Here is a 21135-nt window from a genome sequence, read left to right on the forward strand (position 1 = left end):
GATCGCAGTATGATATGGATGACACTAGATGTGTCTGGCATAAAGACAGAAAATGGAGCTGGATACAGGGTCAGCTGTGTCTATAATTCCAGAGGCTGACTACAACACATTGTTTTCTGAGATCTCATTAGAGAAGACCTCAGTGATGCTGACACAGGTGAAAAATTGTCTTCCAAAGGTAAACTGAAGGTGAAAGTGATGTGTGGAATACAAAAACAGCATTTAGAACTTTACGTATTATAAAGTAGAGGGCCAGCACTTTCTGGATGTGAATGGTTGAGAAATATCCAACTGGACTGGCACTTAATCAGTATGGCATCAACAGGCAACTGCAGTCCAAATGGTAGCACTAAACAGAGGCTGTCATAGCTGTTTAATGCTAATCAGAAGGTGCTTGAGAAGGAAACAGATAAATAGATCGAAGACTTGGCTGAAAGCTGATTGGGGTGCCAAGAAGATCAACATGCATCCCCACAGGCAGTGTTACACCCATTGGCTGTCTTCACCATGACAAAGAGTACATATTGACTCTGCTGGGCATTTCATGGACTCCATGTTCCTGATTGCTGTGGATGCTCACTCAAAGTGGTTGGAGGCCATACCAATGAAGCAAAGACTGTCTGAGGACTATCTTCATCAGAAAGGGCTTACCAAAACAAATTATGAGTGACAATGGACTACAGTACATGTCAGAAGAATTCCGACTGTTCATGAAGAAAAATGGCAAAAGACTTTCAAGTCAGCTCCTCACCACCCAGCAACCAATGGGTTAGCTGAAAGGTTTAATCAAACATTCAGAAAGTCGATTAAAGCAATGGACAAGGAGGACATTTCTCTACAGCACATGGTGGAGAACGTTTTTGTGTATCGGAACTCTTTTCGTGTGACAACAAGTCAAACACCTGTAGTGCTGTTAAACGAACAGGAATCTGAGATCTCATGTAGACCTCCTGAAACCAGATCTGTGGAGGGAAGTGCAGAATAAACAGTTCAGCCAGTTTCCAAGTGAAGGAGCAAGGAGCTTTGAGATTGGATTGGAAGTCCAAGCATGTGATTACCAAGAAGGTAAGTAGACACCCAGTAGAATAGCTACAAGAATTGGACCGCTGATGCACATAGCAGATGTTGGAGATCAGGCATGGGGATGTCTGTGAACCAGCTACTGGATGCACAACCGAAACACACACTGAGTTTTGAGTTAACTGCATCCAACAAGACAAACACATTACAGTCACTGGACTTACCTGTCAGTGATTGTGTCACTGACAGCAATGTGACACAGGAAACCGAGAACGTTGTCTTAGACAAGACACGTACCAAACCCGACATCACCCCACAGGTCCAGGGGTGTAACAAAAATGTTACTGTTGACAAGACACCTGCTAAACTTGACGACACTCCACAGGTCCAGAGGCACTATCCTGAAAGAAACAGAGCGCCACCCAAAAGACTGAATCTTTAGAAATCTGAAGTTAGTTATGTGCTGTTATTGTGAAAGCGTGTTTATTTGGAATATGGGTTTATGAAAGGGAAATGGAATGCTTTGTACATATACAGTTTTATGTTGCATTAATCCAAAGGGCGGGGGGAAGTGTAATGTATGGATCTATTTTTTTGAGAGCAATGGCACCCCCCACCACCTTAGTACTACATATTGATTTGTTGTCTGTGCATGCACTATTGTCTCTGCATGTGCATTACTCTCTCTCTCTCACTGCAATGTGAATACACCCATTAAAGCCATCTCCCGTGTGCATGCTTTTATGTAATATACATGTAGTTGCGCACAGACACAACAAAAACTTCCAAGGGGGTTTGAATACTTTCTATAGGCACTGTATAATGCACTGTGTGTTAAATGGAACCTGAACATGATTCATAACTACATAATACTTCAAGTGAAATGCACTTTCAAATAATTTAATGTGACTGACTCTTGATATCAGCAGAGTCCCACAAATACCTGAAATTCCTGACTAAACCATGTTTTACCAACTTTGTATCGACCTGGCACCATGGTAGTTTTAAAGTGACTGGATCAGTCCCACTTCAAGATTGGAAGACATGAACTTCACACCTGAAAACTTTGCATTGTTAAAATCACCATGGAATACAGCATGCAAACAGGCCCTTCAGCTCAACTCATCCAAAGATGCGTATCTAAGCTAATTCTATTTATCTACATTTGGCCCATATCCCTCCAAACCTTTCCTATCCATGTACCTTCCCAAATGCCAATACAGGTAGTCCCTGAGTTACGAACGTCCGACTTACGGACAACTCATACTTACAAACCAAGGAAGAAGAACACTGTCCACTATTTTAAGTCGGATCGTGAAGCCATCTGCCATTTTAAGTCATTGCCATTGACACTGCGTTGAGTGTTTAACTTTGTATTTGGCTTAAATTTTTCTTAGTAAGATTCCCCCTGGCTCCGGCACCTCCCCCCCTCCCCCCCGTTCTGGTCGGATGATGGCGCAGTGAGATCAGCGCCGGGCTGGAGAATGGAGTTTCCCAAGTTTGATGCAGTGATAGACTGTTCCCGTGCCGGGTTGACGTCAATCTAGTGACTCCATACCATCTGTGCTGGGTTGATGCTCGCAACTCGACCTCATAAAAAAAAAACCCACTGCCACCTCCAGTTTAAATTTACACACGGAATATTGTGGATGATCAAATACCCAAACCCAGCACAGCCCCCACTTGTCCCATTTAGCCTGTCTCAATGCGGTAGTCCCTAGGACCCAGCGGACCTTGGGAGCCAGCAAAGATCGGGAGCCGCCACCCACAGTGCTTCTGTTCCATTGATGGGAAGCGATCGCGATTGAAAATAAAGTGGAAATGATAAAGCATTTGGAAAGAGGTGAAACACCATCAGTCATTGGAAAAGCATTAGGCTACAGTCTGTCAATGATCGGAACAATTTTAAAGGATAACGGATAAAGTGAGAATAATGGAGCATTTGAAAGGCGCTGCCCGGATGAAAGCTACAGTTTATTACTAAGCAATGCAGTGGTTTAATTATTGGAATACATACGTTTTAAGTGTTTTATACACATAGAAAGGTAAAACATATACTATATACTAAGACAAATGTTTGACTAAGTGACACTAAATAAAACCAAATGTACTTGTTCCGACTTCCGTACAAATCCGACTTAGAGACGGACTCAGGAACGGAACTCGTATATAACCCGGGGGCTGACTGTACCATCTCCTCGGGCTGCTCATTCCATATATGCACTTCCCATTGTGTGGAAACTCTTGTCCCTCAGATCCCCTATAAATCCCTCTCCTCTCACCATAAACCTATGGCTACTTGTTTGCGTCTCCCATAGGCCCACCTACCTTTACCTATTCTGTTGCAATACTAGATGAGCTCAAATATTTTTTGTCTCACAATCAAGATTTTGTACGTGAGATTTTGCTGCGTTAGAAGTCACTGCCCCCCTTGACTACATAATAGTGAACACATCAAAACAATTAACCAGCAATGCATCACTTCAGAAAACTTGAAAACATAATGCCATTGTGGAATACGTGCAGACTGTTTCAGTAGATTCCCTTCCCTCAGAGTCTTTACAGATTTGGCTGGATTTCAGTTACAATGCTGCAGCTTGAATGGATTTCCTAAGCTATAATCAGCAAGCAAAATAGATAATTTATTCAGTTCACTTTTGTAGCATATCACATGATTTTGATTGTGTTACCACTACAGAATCACCTTTGTGCAGAGGATCCAAAGATAAGTACTAATTCTGGTACCACAGTAATCACTGAAATAATAATTAGGTTAGTTCCACAACTGAAAGGCATTCTGTTTTACTAGTTTACCAGTGTCTGGTGCTCTACAGGCCAATATGCAAGAAGGCCAAGGAGCTAGTTAATTATCCAGATGTATACTGCAACGAACATAGTGTTTTTTAAAAGATCACAATCAACACTTAATAAAGGAAACACTGTGTCAAAAATATACTTTCTTTGAGCAACTGATCTTCAAGTTTGGTTCAATGATTTAAAAAAAAACAAACCTTTTGGTCCAATCTTTGCCAGAATAGAATGTAGTTGTACCATAATCTCTTCATTTGGTGGAAATTCCTTACTGGCACTAAACAGCAATTGAAGCAGAATCTGACTCCCTCCTTTGGAGACCAAAATGCTACACCTGCGCCCTCCACCTGGAAAATATACATTACTTTCAGAAAGTAATTAATCTATATGGAGCATGTTGCAAATAAAACCTCGATGTATGTGTTATTTTATGAATGGCAGGAATCTAATTTTCTGGATGTTGGCCTGGATTTCATTACACAATTATTTTAACACAAAGATGTTTGTTTCTATCAATAACATTAAAAATTACAACAAACATAAAACACCATCATGATATCCAAAATAAGAGTCTTTGTTACTTGTTGTTAATGTTCTTCTGCAGAATTAACAACATCTGTAAAAAATTTTCTAAAATTCTATTTCACACCAGGAGTGGCCCATCACTTCTTCCTCAAACAGAGACCTAACCAGATCCTCTCCACCAATGCAGTCACTCACCTGGCTGAATTTGACCGCATGTTGAATAACAATTCCTCCTACTCACTTTTCACAGATCAAAGATATATCTACAGGCACTTAAATGGACCCAAGCTACGTTGTTTTTTTGTTTTAAAAGGTCCAACATTCGCAACTCTTTTTATGGTACATCAACAACAGCAATGGTACTGCTTCCTTCATTTCATTTTATTGTCAAAGCACACATATTCCCTTCAGTTGGAGGTACCAATTATAGATATTAATGAGTTTTATCCCCCCCCCCATAATTCCATTTGAATTCCCAATCAAACAATTGGTCTATGGAGGTTTATTGAAATGCCAAACATGAACTTCTTCACTTTTCACTTGGCTTTCCACCCCTACTCCACTGTTTTGTTACAAGTGCTGACATGGATATCAAACACTGTTGGAGTGCTGATATTGAATGGATCAGACTAGAGAGATAACTAGTGTAGCTTTGCTTTTGTGTGGTGTCTTACTGAGACTTAAAGCAATGGCATTACACAATTATTAAGATACTTTAATAAGAGATACATTTTTGTTCTCAATTTTTACATTAATCTCTAAACACCAAGTTCACGCTGAGCAAGCAGCACCTTTCTGCTCTTAAATGGAAAAAACAAGCAAAATTGTCAACTGATAGTTTTAGATCTCTTAAAACCCTAGTTCAGCCAATCTAATGCCAAAAACCTATTAAGAAATTAATTGGAAGTTGCATTTTCTCCTTGTGACTATTTGTTCAGGCCCTCTGGCTTCCTCCCACATCTCAAGGGCATGCTGTTTCATTTGCTTCTGTGAACTGCCCGTGGTGTAGGTGGTGCCACAAGAATCAGAGAGATTGATGGGGATGAGAGAAAGAATAGCTTATAAAGAAATGCGCAAGAGAATGAGATTGATTAGAATACTCAAGAAGCTAACAGAGTCAATGCAGTTCTCCTATACATTAAGAAAAAACATCAAACAGGAATTTAAAAAATCACTTTTTTCACTTTAATAGACTGACATTATTGTATAAACATACATCAATGTGGGATTAGCTTGTATTAAAAAATTTAGTTAGAATGATTGACGAAGGAAAGCTAGCAATTCTGCAATGAAGAGAACTGTTTTAGAAAAGTTTTTCTTCATTGCGCCCCCATATAGAAATACAAAGGAAGTGAGCAAAGTTATTGATCCTAATACAGCTTTGATATCCTACATCTGCATATGCATGTAAACCTATTTATCATAGTTCAGAGTACATTACAGGAATTCTGCTCACTTTGACTTCATCCCAGAACAATACATTATATTTCCTTCTTGATGGTGTTTTTTTAACTACCTGTTCATTCAAATTTCAAGACAGAAAAACATGATTTAATTTAAGATGATTCAGGGAGTCAAAACATTAACATTGGGAAATTGGTAGAATAACCAGATTTTTTAAAACTTGTAAATACTCATAGCAATACAAGTATCATATATCACTATAAAACAACACCATATCCAACTGTGGGGTAAGGCACTTTGAGAAGTCAAGTTCTGGAAGAACATGTAGAGCAAATGGGAAATAACACTGAGAAATTGGGGTGCAATTCCATAGCTCCATGAATGCAGAGGTAGAAATGCATAGAATAACTATGTAATTTGGTAAGCTTACTTTCATGAGCCAAGATATTGTATAAAAGAGTTAGAAATTCATCTTGCAGCTGTATAAAATCTTCAATAAAAGAGCCTTGGAGTATTACATACAGTTCTGGTTGCCACTCCAGAGGAAGGATGTGGTAGCAACAGAGAAAATGCAGTAGAGATTCATCAGGCTGTTATCTGGAATGGAGGGTGGTAGTTATAAGGCAAAACTATATGGAAACACAGAAAACCTACAGCGTAATGCAGGTCATTTGGCCACAATGCTGTGCTGAACACTAAAGTTACCCATAGCCCTCTATTTTTCTAAACACCATGTACCTATCCAGGAGTCTCTTAAAAGACCCTATTGTATCTGCCTCCACGACCATCGCCAGCAGCCCATTCCACTCACTCACCACTCTGCATAAAAAACTTACCCGACATCTCCTCTGTACCTACCTCCAAGCACCTTAAAAATGTGCCCTCTCGTGCTAGCCACTTCAGCCCTGGGAAAAAGCCTCTGACTATCTACACGATCAATGCCTCTCATCATCTTATACACCTTTATCAGGTCACATCTCATTCTCGATTCACTCAACCTATTCTCATAAGGCATGCTCCCCAATCCAGGCAATATCCTTGTAAATCTCCTCTGCACCCTTTCTATAGTTTCCATATTCTTCCTGTAGTGAGGTGACCAGAACTGAGCACTGTATTCCAAGTGGGGCCTGACCAGGGTCACAGAAACATAGAAAACCTACAGCACAATACAGGCCCTTCAACCCACAAAGTTGTGCCGAACATGTCCCTACCTTAGAAATTACTAGGCTTACCTGTAGCACTGTCTTTTCCTAAGATCCATGTACCTATCCAAAAGTCTCTTAAGAGACCCTATCGTATCCGCCTCCACCACCGTTGCCGGCAGCCCATTCCACGCACTCACCACTCTCTGAGTAAAAAACTTAGCCCTGACATCTCTGTACCTACTCCCTAGTACTTTAAACCTGTGTCCTCTTGTGGCAACCATTTCAGCCCTGGGAAAAAGCCTCTGACTATCCACATGATCAAGGCCTCTCATCATCTTTTACACCTCTATCAGGTCACCTCTCATCCTCTGTTGCCCCAAGGAGAAAAGGCCAAATTCACTCAACCTATTTTCATAAGACATGCTCCCCAATCCGGGCAACATTTTTGTAAATCCCCTCTGCAGCCTTTCTATGGCTTCCACATCATTCCTGTAGTGAGGCAACCAGAACTGAGCACAGTATTCCAAGTGGAGTCTGACCAGGGTCCTATATAGCTGCAATATTACCTCTCGTCCCCTAAATTCAATTCCACGATTGATGAAGGCCAATGCCTTCTTAACCACAGAGTCAACCTGCACAGCAGCTTTAAAGTGTCCGATGGACTTGGACCCCAAGATTCCTCTTATCCTCCACAATGCCAAGAATCTTATTTTGCCATTATATTTGACCTACCAAAATGATCCACCTCACACTTACCTGAGCTGAACTCCATTTGCTACTTCTCAGCCCAGTTTTGCATCCTATTGATGTCCCACTGTAAACTCTGACAGCCCTCCACACAATCTACAACACCCCCAACCTTTGTGTCATCAGCAAATTTATTAACCCATCCCTCCACTACCTCATCCAGGTCATTTATAAAAATCACAAAGAGAAGGGGTCCCAGAACAGATCCCTGCAGCACACCACTGGTCACCAATCTCCATGCAGAATATGACCCATCTACAACCACTCTTTGCCTTCTGTGAGCAAGCCGATTCTGAATCCACAAAGCAATGTCTTCTTGGATCCCATGCCTCCTTACTTTCTCTTACTTGCACGGGGTATCTTATCAAATGGCTTGCTGAAATCCATATACACTACATCTACTGCTCTACTTTCATTAACATATCTAGTCACATGTTCAAAAAATTCTATCAGGCTCATAAGGCACGACCTGCCTTTGAAAAAGCCATGCTAACTATTCCTATTCATACTATGCCTCTTCAAATGCTCATAAATCCTGCCTCTCAGGATCTTTTCCATCAACTTACTAACCACTGAAGTAAGACTCACTGGTCTATAATTTCCTGGGCTATCTCTATTTCCTTTCTTGAATAAGGGACATCTGCAACCCTCCAATCCTCCAGAACCTCCCCCGTCCCCATTGACAATGCAAAGATCATCACCAGAGGCTCAGCAATCTGCTCCCTCACCTCCCACAGTAGTCTGGGGTACACCTCATCCAGTTCCGGACACTTATCCAACTTGATGTTTTCCAAAAGCTCCAGCACATATTCTTTCTTAATGTCTACATGTTCAAGCTTTTCAATCTGCTGTAAGTCATCTCTACGATCACCAAGATCCTTTTCCGTAGTGAATACTGAAGCAAAGTATTCATTAAGTATCTCTGCTATCTCCTCCAGTCCAATATACACTATTCCACTGTCACACTTTTGATCCTATTTTCTCTTGTTTATCCTCTTGCTCTTCATATACTTGTAGAATATCTTGGGGTTTTCCTTAATCCTGCTCGCCAAGGCCTTCTCATGGCCTCTTCTGGCTCTCCTAATTTCATTCTTAAACTCCTTCCTGCTAGCCTTATAATCTTCTAGATCTCTATCATTACCTAGTTTTTTGAACCTTTCATAAGCTTTTCTTTTCTTCTTGACTAGATTTTCAACAGCCTTTGTATACCATGATTCCTGTACCCTACCATCCTTTCCTGGTCTCACTGGAACATGCCTATGCAGAACGCCACGAAAATATCACCTGAACATTTGCCACATTTCTGCTATACATTTCCCTGAGAACATCTGTTCCCAATTTATGTTTCCAAGTTCTTGTCTGATAGCTTCATATTTCCCCTTACTCCAATTAAGTACTTTCCTAACTTGTTTGTTCCTATCCCTCTCCAACGCTATGGAAAATGAGATAGAATTGTGATCACTATCTCCAAAATGCTCTCCCACTGAGAGACCTGACTCCTAACCAGGTCCATTTTCCAATGCCAGATCAAGTACAGCCTCTCCTCTTGTAGGCTTATCTGCATACTGTCAGGGAACCTTCCTGAACACACCTAACAAACTTTACCCTGTCTAAACCCCTCGCTCTAGGGAGATGCCAATCAATATTTGGGAAATTAAAATCTCCCACCATGACAACCTTGTTATTATTACACCTTTCCAGAGTCTGTCTTCCCTATCTGCTCCTCTATGTCCCTGTTACTATTAGGTGGTCTATAAAAAGACATCCAGTAGAGTTACTGACCCTTTCCTGTTTCTAACTTCCACCCACAGAGACTCAGTAGACAATCCCTCCACGACTTCCACTTTTTCTGCAACTGTGACACTATCGCTGATCAACCGTTCCATGCCCTACTACCTCTTTTGCCTCCCTCCCTGTCCTTTCTAAAACATCGAAACCCTGGCACTCTAAGTAGCCATTCCTGCCCCTGAGCCATCCAAGTCTCTGTAATGGCCACAACATCATAGCTCCAAGTACTGATTCACGCTCTAAGCTCATTTGTTTAGGTATAGGCCAGGTTTACTCTCACTGGCACATAGCAGGCTGAGTGATGACCTTATGGATTTTCTTAATATCATCAGGAGCATAGGATAGAAGTCTGAAGTCCGTTCCCCAGTGTAGTAAAGCTGAAAATTACAGATCACAGGTGTAGGGTTATTATGGGAAGAACTTTAAAGAATATCCAAGGAAGTTTTCTGACACAGGGTGACCAATAACTGGAATGGAGGTGGTAGAGACTGATACTGTTAAAATAATTAAAAGGCTTTTGTACAGGTGCTTAAAAAGGAACATTTGGATATGAGTCTAAAATAGGCCAATGAGATTAGCCCAGATACGCATCATTGTTTGAATGGACAATGCAACCTGTTTCGGCGCTTTATGATTGAATGATTCTATGAAAGTCTGAAAATATAATTTTTCTGTGATTTTAATTCCATTGTTTAAGCTACCATCTCCCAATTAGGTTTAGTTTCTCTTGCAAGGTCCTCCTGAAAGAATACCCAAGGTAGGTCTGGAGATTATTCAGAATCATCAGTGACCTTGCACATCCTCAACAATTATAACTGATGAAAAAGGATTGAGTGTTTTCCTGGCATATATGACGAATAAACTATTCTCGGGTTTCCAGCCAGATACAGATATCAATTTTAACTTACATTTCGATGACAAACTCATCTTCATTATGGATTATGTCTACTCTGTTTATTTTTTTTAAATAAGCCGTAAGATATAGGAGCAGAAGTAGGTCATTCGGCCCATTGAGTCTGCTCCACCATTCAGTCATGGCAGATTCAATTCATCCAGTCATCCCTACTCACCTGCCTCTCCCCATATCCCTTGATGACCTGGCTAATCAAGAACCTATCTATCTCTGCCTTAAATGCACTCAATAACTTGGCCTCCACAGTCGCTCCTGGGAATAAATTTCACAAATTTACCACCATCTGACTAAAGTAATCTCTCAGCATCTCTGCCCTAAGTGGATGTCTTTTAATCATGAAGTTGTGCCCTCTTGTCCTAGAATCCCCTACCATGGGAAATAACTATGCCACATCTAATCTCTTCAGGCCTTTTAATATTTGGAATGTTTCTATGAGATCCGCTCTCATTCTCCTGAACTCCAGGGAATACAGCCCAAGAGCTGTCAGACGTTCCTCATACAGTAACCCTTTCAATCCCAGAATCATTCTTGTGAATCTTCTCAGAACCTTCTCCAATGTCGGTACACCCTATCCTTGTTACATGCGGGAGATATGCACCTCACAGTCGACGCATAATGTGAATAATTATTTAAATGGAGGAAATAGGGATGCATTCTGGAGGGCTTCCGAACTATATTTTATCTGTAATTTATTCACATTTTCATACCGATACGACACAAAAGCAGTACCACAAGGCAACATTTGTATTATATTTCATCAATTTAAGGTAAAATTTAATGTAATAAATCATAGAAAGTTAACATACTAGGGTGTACAGCATTCACCAACAGTGGCAGGTGTGTTCGCTCCTGGAGATGAGAGGTTGTTGTGGTGTCAGGCAGCTTTACACGGATGAGGTGGATGGTTGTGTGTTGTCAGGATCATCAAGGAGCGAAGGAAGACACAGAACTCTCAGTACTGCCGGCAGCAGGAGATGACACCGGTTTGAAGAAAGTGGTGAGGGTTGTTTGCCTGGCAGCATTTTTGTTTTTCAGCATAAATTTGCTTGTAGGGAAGAAGACTCGACTGCAGGGAGTGACTGAAATGCGGACTCCATTCTAAACTTGGGTCGACAGCCATCTCCATTTGTGCCAAGTGTTCCGCAGCCTTAAGAAATTCTGCCAGTTGCTTCATCGTAAAATTCTTCCCCTGCAACTCGACACTTTCTTCTTCATCGTTATCACCATCAGTCTGAGTTAAACGCATCCACACTTAATTCTTCAGCATGAGAATCCAGGAGTTCTACCATGTCAGCAGTCTCGAGATCTGAGAATCCTTCCCCACCAATTTTACAGCCCAAGGCCACACAATCCTGGAGAGCTGCAGTGAAGGCAGGAAACCCCATGAGAGTGTGCACACACTCCGCCCAAATTGATTTCCATGCTTCATTGAGAATGGAAGACCTGACCTCTTTCCAGGATTCATCAATGTTGTTGATGGCATGTCTGATGTTGAAGGACTTCCACCATTCCCTCACCATTGGTAAACTCCCTGGATTTTCAAAATCATCTGTTGCTTGCAGCATCTGAGAGATAGTTTGCTGTAAAAAATACACCTTGAATGTGGATACCTTAACCTGACACCGCCCTGTTTATAATTTCCAACTTTTTTTCAAGTGTTAAAGTGGTTCTCTGCCGCTTGGCTGATGGCCCAGGACTTGACATTGGACACTTAGGAGGCATAGTTAAATATTTCAAGCACAAAATCACTGCATTGCAGAGAACAGAAGTTTAAGAGCACAAGATCACATATCCATACATTGCCAAAACCAATGCGAGACTGGCGGGGGTGAGACTGAGGCGTGCACACATGACTTGTATTGGTGGGAAAGCAGTGTTCCTCGCATAACTGTGAGTTTTGGACACATGTAAGGAGAAGTTGGTAGAAATAGGCTCTTCCCATAACTGTGAATCCGCATTATCTGAAGACACATATAACCAGGATAGGGTATATATCCTTTCTAAAATAAGGAGCCCAAAACTGCACACAATACAATACTCCAAGTGTGCTCTCACCACTGCCTTACAGAGCTTCAACATCACATCCCTGCTCTTATATTCTATTCTATACCTCTAGAAATAAATGCTAACATTGCATTCACCTTTTTCACCACTAATACAACCTGGAGGTTAACCTTTAGGGTATCCTGTACAATGACTCCCAAGTCCCTTTGCATCTCTGCATTTTGAATTCTCTCACCATCTAAATAATAGTCTGCCTGTTTATTTCTTCCACCAAAGTGTATGAACATACAGTTTCCAACATTGCATTTCATTTGCCACTTCTTTGCCCATTCCTCTAAACTATTTAAGTCTCGCTTCAGGCTCCCTGTTTCCTCAACACTACTTGTTCCTCCATCTATCTTTGTATCATCGGCAAATTTAGCCACAAATCCATTAATCTCATAGTCCAAATCATTGACATGCATTGTAAAAAGCAGCGGTCCCAACACTGACCACTGTGGAACTCCACTGTTAACTGGCAGCCAGCCAGAATAGGATCCCTTTATTCCCACTCTCTGTTTTCTGCCAATAAGCCAATGCCCCACCCATGCTAGTAACTTCCCTGTTATACATACACACCCAGAGTTATACCATCTCACAAACCCGGAAAGAAGCTCAAATTACAGCTTATGTGGGTTAAAGATGACCTGGGACTCAAGACAGCTGGCTTTTACAGGATTCCCTATGAATACGGAGCAGGGTATATCGGACGAACAGGGCGCAAGGTAGAAACCTGCATTTAGGAGCACAGGAGAGGTATCCATTTGGGTTACTTGGAGAAATCGGTGGTAGCTGAATATTGCATTCACAATGGCTGTAGGATTGACTTCGACAGCACAAACTACTGTCCCACACCAATGGGTTTTGGGACCACCTGGTGAAGGAAGCCATTGAAATAAAACTAGAGGGAAAGAATTTTAACAAAGATGAAGGTTTCGCTCCAAGTAAGAACTGGAATTCGATTGTAAACAAAGCGGGGCAGCGGAACCTATATTGGATGAGGACTAACCAATCAGGCGGGATAGATGACGGGGGCTATTTATATCACAAGACTAGAAATGAAATCCGGACGAGCAGGAACTTGCAAGGAAAACCAAACCCAATTTCTAAACAGTTATTGGGAGAGGGTCGTTTAAAAACAGAATAAAAATGACAACAAATATATATTTTCAGACTTTCATAGAATTATTCATCATATAGCACTGAAACGGGTTGCACTGTCCATACAAACAGTGATCCTTATCTGTCCTGATCCCATTGGCCTATGTTAGACTCGTTTATTCATTAATTCTGACGCTTACAATTCAAAACTCTTCAATATTTTTCAGTTGACGATAAAAGTAACTTCCAATAAGTTATTTTAATTTTTTTTTTCTTTCACTGAGAATATTATTCACTTCAGTGTAAATTTGTGAACAGTAGATTAAGTAACTTCTTTTCAGATGATGAATTTGCTGCTTTTAAACACTAGGTGGCATTAGGAGTTTTTAGAATGCTTCAGATTTTTGATATTTCAAAATTGTCTTTAGGTAGCACAGCAAATGAGGTGGAAAAGGAAAAAAAATCCAAACTCTGTTGTTATTTTATTTGGAATATACTGTTTATTTATTATTGTTCCTAAAGAGTTCATACTGGTTTAGGTTCAGGAACAGTTATAACCCCTCAATCATCAGGCTCCTGAACTAGTGGGATAACTTCATTCAATATCACTCGCCCCATCACTGAACTGTTCCCACAACCTATGGACTCATTTTCAAGGACTCCTCAACTCATGTTCTTGATATGTATTGCATATTTATTTATTTTCAAGATCTCTCACCCCATTACCTCGTCCCACCCCATTACTTGTAAAAATGCCATCCCCTACTTTCAATTCCTCTGTCTGTGCTGCATCCGCTCTCAGAATGAGGCTTTTCATTCCAGATGAAGGAAATGTCCTCCTTTTTCAAAGAAAGGGCCTTCCCTTGCTCCACCATCAACACTGCCCTCAACCGCATTGCTTCCATTTCATGAACATCTGTTCTTATCCCATTCTCACACCATCCTACCAGGGATAGGGTTCCTCTTGTCCTCACCTACCACCCCACCAGCCTCTGCATCCAGCAACATAATTCTCCGGATCCCACCACCAGACACATCTTCCCCCCTCCCCCCCACCCCACTTTCAGTTTTCCTACGTGACTCACTTGTCCATTCATCCCTCCTCACTGATCTTACAACTGACACTTATCCTTGCAAGTGGAACAAGTGCTACACCTGCCCCTACACCTTCTCCCTCACTACCATTCAGGGCCCCAATAAGTCCTTCCAGGTGAGGTGACACTTCATCTGTTGGGGTCATATATTGTATTGGGTGCTCCCGGTGTGGTCTTCTGTAAATCGGTGAGACCTGACATAGATTGGGAGACAATTTCACCAAGCAGTTACACTCTGCCTATCAAAAGAAGCAAGATTTCCCAGCAGCCACCCACCTTAATTACACTTCCCATTCCCATGTCAATCTTTGGCCTCCTCTACTGTTGCAATGAGGCCACACTCAAGTTGGAGAAACACCTCCTTATATTCCCTCTGGGTAGCTACCAACCTGATGGCATGCACATTGATTTCTCAAACTTCCGGTAAAGGCCCACACGCCCTTCACCATTCCTCATACTCTTTTCCCTCTCTCACCTTATCTCCATACCTGCCCATAGCCTCCCTCTGGTGCTGCTCCCCTTTTTCTTTCTTGCATGGTCTTCTGTTCTCTTCTATCAGACTCCCCCTTTCCACTACTTCACCAATTAACTTCCCAGCTCTTTATTTCAACCCTCCCCCTCCCGGTTTCTCCTATCACCTTGTTTCTCTCTCCATTCCCCCACCTTTTAAATCTACTCATCTTTTTTTTCTCCAGTCCTGCTGAAGGGTCTCGACCCGAAACATCGACTGTACTTTTTTTTTCATAGATGCTGCCTGGTTTGCGGAGCTCCTCCAGCATTTTGTGTGTGACAATAGACCCACCCCTGCTCTCCATGTATAAGAGCTGCCATTATTTTATATGGGAAAAATTTTCATAAAAGCAAAAACCCTCTTTGTAATGCGAAAACAGGTTACTAATGTAGGTCTTCTGTAAAACTGAAGTGGTGTAAAGCGAACATTCGTAAAGCGAGGGACACCTGTATATCTGGAATCATTGTGAAGTAATTTTTACTGAACAAGCTCCCTTTCCCAGACACTTTTAACATCCAGGTAAAAATGGCATCACATGAGGACAACTTAAATTCAAAAACAAAAAATATGTTCTTGTACACACTCACCCACTGAAACCAATTCATTAAGTATGTTGAGAATATTCAATGTAATTTGCAGGTCACGAGTGTTCTGAAAAACAAATTTAAGTTTTCTTCACCATCAGTCAAAAGCATCGAACTGTGTAACAGCAGTTTCTTTTATTTTTAGAAGAATTCTTAAGTATGCTATAAAAGACCAGTCATGACATAATTGTCTTTAACTCTAATAGTTCCATGGGAGAACACTATTTTGTAAAAAAAAGTGGAGTTAAGATTTTTTAATAATTTATTTCATGGAGAATTGTATAGCATAAATGTCCCAAGGTTCCTCACAGGAACATTACTAAATGGATTGGGACATTAATCCCCATAAGATAATAGATAGTGAAATCCCTGGTCTAGGAAGTAAGTTTAACAGAGCAATATAAAAACAGGGTTAAAATAATGACACAGAGAGATTAAGAAATTTCCGTGCTGTCAGGTAGGACTCAAGGTTGGCTGGCACAGTGAGTGTAAGTCATTTTAGGGACTGTCTTGATCCTGTAGTCTTTCTCACCCTCTCCTGTTAGATGCATTTGAAGTTGCTATCTCCCTTTCATATACTTCGACTGCACAGCTCTCTGCAGTCATTAATCCATTGAGAAAGACATTCCAGATTCAAGATCAATTATTGTATTATTATTATTATTATTATTATTATTATATTGAAAGGAAAACAATGCATAGTTACAGAGCAAAGTCTCAATCAGAACTTGAATACACGTTTTTAGTTGACAGGTTGACACTAAAGGAGATCTTGCTTGGTTCAGCATTTAATGAGATAGTAAACAGATACCCTGTTTTAGCAGTCCAAACATTTCAGACTGAAATTGCCACTGGAACCAAGGTTTAATTCAAAATATCCAGAAGTATTTTACTTTTGAAGGGACAGGAAGAAAACAGAAACAGGAATGGTAGGGGCAACGTTGATAGTAAAAGCAGTAGTGAGGAATGATTTTGCTTAGTGAAAGTAATTAGACTCAATTTAACAGAGACAAGAACTGACAAAATTATTAAAAACACTGCTCATGGCAACTTATAGGCAATCTTACCACATCAGGAAAAAGATTATGCAGCAAAGGTAATACAATTAACTTTAAATCTGTCGAGCAACTGGCCCAATCAATCTGAAAAAGCCTGAAGGATGATTTCATAGAATGATTGAGGCAGCTTCCTAAAGCAATATGTCATTTTAAACTTAGTCTTGAGTAATAAGTGAGGAGGATTAATATATACCAAGGATCTTATGAAACATGACAGAATCCAATACCGAGTGGCACAATTTAAAACCAAAAATTATCCAAAATAGGTGTATAGAGGATCAGAGAGCTAAAGTATATTGGGAAATTAGTTTTAAAAATCTGCAAAAAAAAAAAATAAGGAACATTTAATATTTTTCAAGTAACAGACATTCCATTGAAGATAAAAATTCAACAAAAAAAATCTACCCATGTCTGATAGAGAATAAATATTAGGAAAAAAATTTGATTGAGGAACTAATTATCAGGCAAATAATACCAAATTGGTTAATATAGTAGTCTTGTATTTTCAAAAGATGTGAAAAATATTGATATTAAACAGGGCTGTCGAGATTGAGATAAAATATAATGGTTTGAAAATTGATTAAAAGATGGGAACCAGAAATTAATATATAGACCTTTTACACGTTGGAAGCTTTTATTAGTGGGGTTTCAGAAAGATCGACATACATGAAAAAGTGTGGTGTGGTGTACTGATAATTGCTGACAATACAGAACATGGGAAGACGAGTTATGAATAGGAATCAATCAGCTTCAAAGTGATGTATACAGGATACACAATTGATACAAACATGCAACATGGCATAGACTGATACAGCACAGAAAAGGGCCCTTTGGCCCATTGGCTCATGCTGGCCAAGATTCCCATCTAAACCAGTCTCATTTGTCCCTCTCAGCCTTTGCTATCCATGTACTTGTCCAAGTACCTTTTAAATGTTGCTATTGTACCTACCTCAGCCACTTCCATGCACTGAACACCCTCTGGGTGAAAAACTTGCCTTTCAGTTCCTGTAATCTCCCCCTTCTCACCCTAAACCTACTCCATCTTCTTCTTTATTCCTCAACCCTGCCAAACAAGACTGCCAGCATTGCCTGCATCTATGCTTCCCATGATTTTATACACCTCCATAGGATCATTCTATCCTCTCCTACTCTCCAATGAAGAAAGTCCAACTTGTTCAACATTTCTATAACTTCAGCCATCTTTAGTTAAAGGATTATATTCGCTCTTTAGATGCTCCGTTTCCCTTAACATACTTACAGAATTGCTTTGGATTCTCCTTAATATTCATATTAAAAGATACCTTATGGCCCCTTTCTACCCTTCTGACTTTCTTCTTGAATATACTTCTGCATCTCTTGTATTCCTCCAGGAATTCACTTCATTGCAGCTGCCTGTATCTGATCCACGTCTCCTTCTTTTCTCTGACCAAAGGTTTAATATCTTTTGTCCTTGGTTCCCTACTCCTGCCAGCCTCGTCATTAACTACAACAGAAACATGAAGCTCCTGAACTCTTGATATCTTACTTTTAAAGCCTCTCACTTGCAATTTGCTTTAGAACAACCTACTCCAATAAACTTTTGCAAGCTCCTGTCAGATACCAACAAAACTTTCCTTATCCTAATTTAGTAGTTTAACTTGTGGACCAGATGTCCCTTTCCATAACAAATTTAAAACTAATAGAACTATGGTCTCTGTTCCCAAAGTGCTCCCGACTGTCATCTCAGTCACCTGTTCTGCCCTATTTCTCAAGATTAGGTCAAGCTTTGTCTTTTCATTTGAAGGGTCTTTGATAGATTGCTTGAAGATAATCCTCGGGCAAAATGTGAGAAGTTAAGTTTGGTAGAAGAAAATAAAAGTTATTTTTAAATCATGAGAATTGGCAGTTATTTGAGAGATTAGGATGTGGTGTTGTGCAGACAGTTAAAGTATAGGTACAGAGTAATTACTACAAGGGCATTGGAGTACAAAGGATGAGTCTAATATGTTGGGTGGGGGCGGGCAAGCGTACATATAGTGTGTGCATTTATTGCCTCTGTATCTAACGAAGAATAGAAGATACCTTGGAGTGGTGCATTGTAAAATTACTAGATTTAATCTTGGGTTGGGCTAGCCTACATTTTCTGCAATTTAGAAGAATGGTAGGTGACTTCATTGAACTGTAGGATTTTAAAGGAACTGATAGAATAATTGCTGAAGTACTGTTTTTACCCGGCTAGAGCGCATAGAATTTGGTATCGGCTATTTCAATAGAGGGTTGTGAATACCTATTTCTAATTTTTACATTTGTCTGTGTAGGGAGTAGAGAAAGAAATTTTGATAGTGTGACATAAACAACTCTTCCAATAGAATCTAAACAGTATTAATTATTAACCAAAGTAGTTGAAGGAATAAGAAAGGTTATCTGTACCTCAAGTGCTGATAATATTATTTCCATTCCAGTTGAACCTTTGCCCATTATATCTTTCTTTGTTCTTTCTGCAAATTCAATAATGAAATATTTTAAAAACTCATAACATAGCTGTAACAGGAAGTGTACTTTTGCTTATAAGCTTTGATAAGAAAGCAATCATTTGTTTATTTACTTGGACATTAGTTTTTCCATTAAATACAAACATACATGGATTATTTAATGTAATATTATATTGTAACTAATAATTTAGCTTAATAAATCCTATATATTAACAAATTTTTAAAAACTAGAAATCAAATACGATCCCAAAAGTACTGACTGTTGTTCTATATAAATAAGAATTTTGGCAATCCATTTTTTTGTTTGACCTTGGATGAGAATTTAATTATAATTCTTTGGAAAAGAGAAACCATAATTTGAATTCCTTACCTTTGAGCAAAGATTAGAACATACATAACCTATAATAAGGATAGCTGGAGAACACAACAAATCTTGCAGAATACAAAAGTAATTCTTACAAAATGTTACAACTGACAACCAAAATACTATGGTCCTGAATACAGTATTAACAATAACAGTGGGGGATCAGAATTCACTGTTAAGAAATAAATGGATAGCAACTTACAGTGGCTGCAAATGTGTACAAAATCTGAAGGCTGCTGTCCAGCTTTATTTTTATTTAGGAATACCGCACAGTAGCAGGCCCTTCCTCTCAATGAAGCTGTGCTGCCCGATTACACCTGTGTGACCAAATAACCTAACGTGTATGTCTTTGGAATGAGAGAAGAAACTGGAACATCCACAGGGAATCCATGTGATCACAGGGAGAATGTACAAACTCCTTACAAATGGTGGTGGAATTGAACTTGGCTCACTAGCACTATAATAACATTACCACACTGCGCTAATTTGAAACGTGACTGCTTTTTCTTGTCAAAAAACCTGAGAAGTTTAATTTAAAGTTCAGGTTTAGTTATCATACAAATATACATGAATATAGTCAAATGAAACAGCATTCCTCAGGGGCCAAGGTGTAAAACACATTACCAACAGCACACTGCACATAGTACGTAGCATAAATAGCATACACGGTAATGATTTCAGAAAAAAAGCATACAGTCACAAAGAAAAAAGATAATATAGCTTAAGTCCGAGTGGCAGGATTGTAGATTGATGGTATGTTGTCCTGGGCCATCTTGTTCTTCCTCCAAGCAAGCACTGGAGGGCAGCAATGAGCAATCGCTAAGTTGGGCGGGGGGGGCAGTGAACTGCACCGAACAAACACCAGACAGGAGGGGCCAGTCCCCAACCCAGTACAGATTCCAGTGCGCCCACAGAGGTTCCTGCTCTCTCCCACACCACCTCTGGTATCTCCACCCCTGGGCAACTGCAACATGGTAGTGTAATGGCTGGCACAATGCTTTTCAAAACCAATGGCCCTGGTTCAATTCCCAACACAGTCCGTAAGGAGCTTGTACGTTCTCCCTGTGACCACAAATGTTTCCCCCAGCTGCTCCAGTTTCCTCCCACAGTCAAAAAGCTATGTAGGCCAATTGAATACTGTAAACTGACCCATGATTAGGCTACAGTTAAATTGGGAGTTGCTGGGTGGCATGGTTTGAAGGGCCAGAATTCAGGCAATAACACAACAACAAGACGCATTAAGTCCAGGCCAATCACTATTGAGTAACTCGCTAATGGGATAGTCTTGCAGTACTTGATGTTCTTGGTACCCAGCACTGACTTGTGCTCGCAAAAAAACACAGGTAAGAACAAACAGTACACCTTTGATTTGACCTGGAGTGGCCACTGTGTCCAAAAGCACCACCATCTTACCAGAAAACAAGTCTTGGTTTGTAACAGTTATCTGTGGGACACCCAGTACAAAAACCTGTTAAGATCTATTCCTTTCAGTTCAGCAGAATTTTTGGCAATGTGGTTGGTATACCTTAATTATTGTCAAGCAAACTCTCTAAGAA

At 40.2% G+C, this 21135-nt stretch overlaps 1 protein-coding gene across 13 annotated transcripts in view; it reads right to left on the minus strand.

Annotated features, from left to right (window-relative positions):
- The window catches only part of agtpbp1 (ATP/GTP binding carboxypeptidase 1), a 270083-nt gene that overhangs the window by 154772 nt on the left and 94176 nt on the right, over window positions 1-21135 (minus strand). For 12 of the 13 annotated variants that reach the window (XM_059969829.1, XM_059969822.1, XM_059969828.1 and 9 more), the window contains 3 exons: window positions 19154-19221; window positions 15690-15753; window positions 4032-4178 (listed from right to left, as the gene is read on the minus strand). In XM_059969829.1, coding sequence (XP_059825812.1) covers window positions 4032-4178; window positions 15690-15753; window positions 19154-19221 — 279 coding nt within the window. The remainder of the gene's footprint in view (window positions 1-4031; window positions 4179-15689; window positions 15754-19153; window positions 19222-21135) is intronic. The other variant, XM_059969834.1, reaches the window with a different exon arrangement.

Source organism: Hypanus sabinus, chromosome 5, assembly GCF_030144855.1.
Source record: "Hypanus sabinus isolate sHypSab1 chromosome 5, sHypSab1.hap1, whole genome shotgun sequence".
In the NCBI taxonomy this organism is placed as follows: Eukaryota; Metazoa; Chordata; class Chondrichthyes; order Myliobatiformes; family Dasyatidae; genus Hypanus; species Hypanus sabinus.